General features: G+C 35.8%; 1 protein-coding gene across 1 annotated transcript in view; it reads right to left on the bottom strand.

The window, feature by feature from the left end:
- The window catches only part of LOC103583210 (thyroid receptor-interacting protein 11-like), a gene marked incomplete at both ends in the record, with an annotated part of 9360 nt that extends 6426 nt beyond the window's left edge, over positions 1-2934 (bottom strand). Inside the window, 4 exon segments of the mRNA XM_008564593.1 lie at positions 1-199; positions 325-1438; positions 1441-2137; positions 2689-2934. Of these exon segments, the coding sequence (XP_008562815.1) occupies positions 1-199; positions 325-1438; positions 1441-2137; positions 2689-2934 (2256 nt within the window).
- Between the last annotated feature and the right edge of the window lie 1061 nt (positions 2935-3995).

Below are 3995 nucleotides of genomic sequence, written 5' to 3'. Positions count from 1 at the left end.
TTTCTGACTTAATGCATCTATTTCAATGTCTTTTTCTCGAATGATACGTGATAAATTCTGATCAGTTTCTCTAAACATATCTTGGCTGCTATGCTCAAATCCAGTGGACAATTTGTTGTTTTCCTCTTGCAGCTTAATGGAGGCTGCTTCTTTGGCTGCAACTATATCCATCATTTTATGATAATCTGCTTTTAGATGCCTATTTTCCCTAGGGCTGCTTCTTTGGCTGCAAACCATTTGTTGTTTTCCTCTTGCAGCTTAATGAGGGCTGCTTCTTTGGCTGCAACTATATCCATCATTTTATGATAATCTGCTTTTAGATGCCTATTTTCCCTAGTCTGCTCATCAAAAACAGCTAATACTTGTTCTCTTTCCATAGCATAGACCTGCAATTGCTGTTGAAGGTACATAATATCCTGGGTGTAGGAAGCTGAAGATAGAATTCTAGCGTGAAGAGCTTCTATCTCCAAATCTTTCTGTTGGATAATCTGAGTTAGTTTACCAAGCTCATCTTTGGACAACTGATCGATCTGTTTAGTTAGAGATATATTCTTTTCATTTAGAAGTTTAATCTCTAGTTCTCGTTCTTTTATTTCTTTCACTAATCTTTCAGTTTCAGCTTTAGATGCATCATGCTTTTCACTTCCATTTTCTATATCAAGGCTCTGAACTCTTGTTTCTTGTAAAATATCAGGATTCTCTGTCTGAATGTCCTGTGTTTCTTCATGCAACTGGGTTTTGATTTGTTCAACTGCTTTTTGCAAATTCTTAATTTCCTCATCTTTCTCTAAAAAGGCCTGGGTGTGTGTGACATTCATTTGCTCATGCTCGTATCTAAACTCATCCGTTTCCTTCTTCTGCTCCTGTAAAGATTGAAGTAGTTGCATCTTACTCTGGTTTTGATCTTCAGTTATCTTCCGTTGATGTTTAATTTCCTCTTCAAGATGATCCTTGATTATATTCACTTGAGATACCTCCAATTCTAGTTCTGTAATACTATCAAGTGGTTTGGGCTCAGCCACAGGTGCAGCTTGACTCTGCTTTTCCCTGAGTTGTTCCAGTTCTTCTTGCAGATGACTGTTTTCTTCTTTCACGGCTCCAAGACTTCTGTCCTTTTCCTCTATGGTCTGCCTTAAAATTTCATTTGGCATTGAGGCCTGAGAATATTTATCTACTTCCTCCTGCAGCTCTGAACACTTTTCTTTAAGTTTTTCAATAAAAAGTTCTTTTTCCTTTATAACTTCTGCCAATTGCTTCTGCTCTTCTTCACTAGATGACAACATTTCCTTAGTTTGTTTATGATCGGTATCCATTTGCTCAATATTCTTTTTGAGTTCTACTATTTCAAAGTCTTTCTCTTGACTGAGTTGAATCAGACGCTGATGTTCCAGCTGTAAGGCAGAGGTGCTCGAGTTATGTGCATTTGATAGTTCTTCAAAGTTTTCTCATACTTGCTTGCTTCTTCCAACAGCCTCTCTTTAGCCTGACACAATTCTGCTTCTAGCTCTCCTTTTTCCACTTCTAGAGTCTCAACAAGAGTGTTTTTTTCCAGAGAAATCTGACTGTTCCCAGCTACAGATTCTTCCAACTGATGCCTTACATCTTCACATGTTAAAACCAACTTTTCATTTTCCATTTTCAGATCACAAGCAACTTTCTTTAAATTTTCATTGAGCTGTTCTACTTCTGAAAGATTTTGCTTTAAGTGTCTAACTTCCGCTTCCCTATCTTTAAGTAGGTTATCCTTAAAAGTACTATTAGAGTCTTGATGAAGAGACTGAGTTAAGTCTTTCCAGACTTTAGAAAGCTCTTCCTCATTTTGTCTAATATGTTCCTTAAGTTCAAGGTTCTCCTTCTGGATGGTTGAATTATTTTTTTGTGATTTACTTAGCTGATCTACTAAATCTTCTGCTTTATCCTCAAGCTCCTCCTTGATTAAAAGCAAATCATTCAGGACCAGTTCACTTTGAATTAACTGTTCTTTCTGTCTGTCTAACTCTTTAGTGAGGTTCATTTTCTCATCCTCAAGTTGACGAACTATCTTTTTTTCATCGTCTAGACCTTGTTTCAGTTTACTGATAATGATATCTCCTTCATTTTGTTGTTTTGATTGCTGATCTATTATAAAAAAAATGTGCTGAAAGAAAAATTAATTTGCATGGTAATGTTACAAAATGTTCTTATTTTGGTACATAAAAAAAATTTCACAAAATTTCATACGTAATAGAATTATCCTCAGATATTTCTAATCTTTCTTAAAAACAACCTTTTTCCTATCCCGATATCCCCTACAAAGGTATTTACTAATACCTTACAGCAAGCCCATTTTTCCGAAGAAGGGAGACAATATATGTTATTTATGTTCAACTCTTAAACACTAGAGCACGAATCAACAAACTACATCTTAGAGGCCAAATCAGGCCTGCACCTCTTTCTGTAAATAAAATCGTATTGAAACACGGCCACGCTCTTTCACGACAGCAGAGTTGAGTAGTTGCAAATGAGACTATATGGTCTGTAAAGTCAAAAGTACTTTAGTATTTGGCAATTCCTATGAGTAGAGCATCAGTGAACTAAAATAGTAATTAAATCACAAAATTAAATTATGCCCATCTTTTTTACATGTGAACCCAGTGTTCAGTCTACTGAGTAAAATGTGCTACCACACTGTCTTTAATATAAAATTACCCTTGTTGCTTCTTGTTTCTGTTTCTCCAATTCTCCTAACTTGGATAGCAGTATTTCCTTTTCATTAATACTCTGATTGAGTTCTTGTTCCTTTGCCTCCAGACTAAGTCTTAAGTCTTGGAATTCTGAATCCAATCTCATATTTCTTGCAGCTGTACTTTTCATTACTTCGTAGTCATTGCTCAGTTTTAAAAGTGATATCTGAAGTTCTTCCTTAAATGATAAAGGGGAAAAAAGCAACATAGACTGTGAACCAAAGAAGAGACACCAAAAGATTAAAAACATATAAATATACAAAACTTGGAATCTATCTTAAATTCTCTGTATCGGAAACATTACTAATACCTCAATAATCAAATATAAAATTCAACAATATTATTCAATTTGCAATTTTACTTGCAGCTTCAAATAAAGCATTTCTATAACCCTAGACAATATACAACAAATGTTTTCGTCTTGTAGCTTCAGCTTCTTTACACACAACCTTCCTCATCTGAGTCTTTCCTATCCCACTTCCACCATTGCTTCCCTTTATCTGCTCTTCTCCCTCCACATACATATTTGCAAAATGTCCAAGTCTTCCAGCTCTCTTCATTTCTATTCCCTAAAATCCAGTCATCAGCACCCACAGACTAAATAAAAATGTACAATGTCTACACTCATTCACTCTAAATTTTATCCTCTCTAATTAGAAAATAAAAGCCTTCTTTTCCCCCATTAAAGGAATCACCTTTACTGCTTGCTTCTGTCAGAAACTGTAACCTTTTCTTGATCCAAAAAAGTGCCCTCCTTCCTTCTTTACCTTCTAACTTGAGCACAGACAAGGTTCCCCTATCTCAAACCTGACATAAAGATGTATGTATATATATATTTTATAGTCCATTATTAGCTATTTAATGCTTTTCTCCAAAACCCCAGAAGTGGTACAGTTCTCTATGTTTCAACATTATTTCAACCTCTGATTACAAGGTTTATTGATAAACTATAAATTGCTATAAAGCCTTCTCTCATAGACAGAGTTTTTTTTTTTTTGACCGGTAAAGGGATTGCAACCCTTGGTATGGTGTGGTCCACACCACGCTCAGCCAGTGTGTGCACCGGACGTCTGTAGATAGGATCCATAGCCAAAGCACTACCAGTGCCACACTCTCCTGAGTGAGCAACAGGGTTGGCCCATTGACCGAGAATTTTAAAAAATCAAACTTCTACAGTATCTAGAGTCTCAAATTCCTTCAAATAAAAAGCCTCATACCTTATAAAAGAAAACAATAAAAGGTGTCTCAGAGCAACGCATCACAGTTCTCATT

The sequence above is a fragment of the Galeopterus variegatus genome, unplaced genomic scaffold (genome assembly GCF_000696425.1).
Source record: "Galeopterus variegatus unplaced genomic scaffold, G_variegatus-3.0.2 Scaffold20634, whole genome shotgun sequence".
NCBI classification, from domain to species: Eukaryota; Metazoa; Chordata; class Mammalia; order Dermoptera; family Cynocephalidae; genus Galeopterus; species Galeopterus variegatus.
This window is presented reverse-complemented; position numbering and strand designations above follow the sequence as displayed.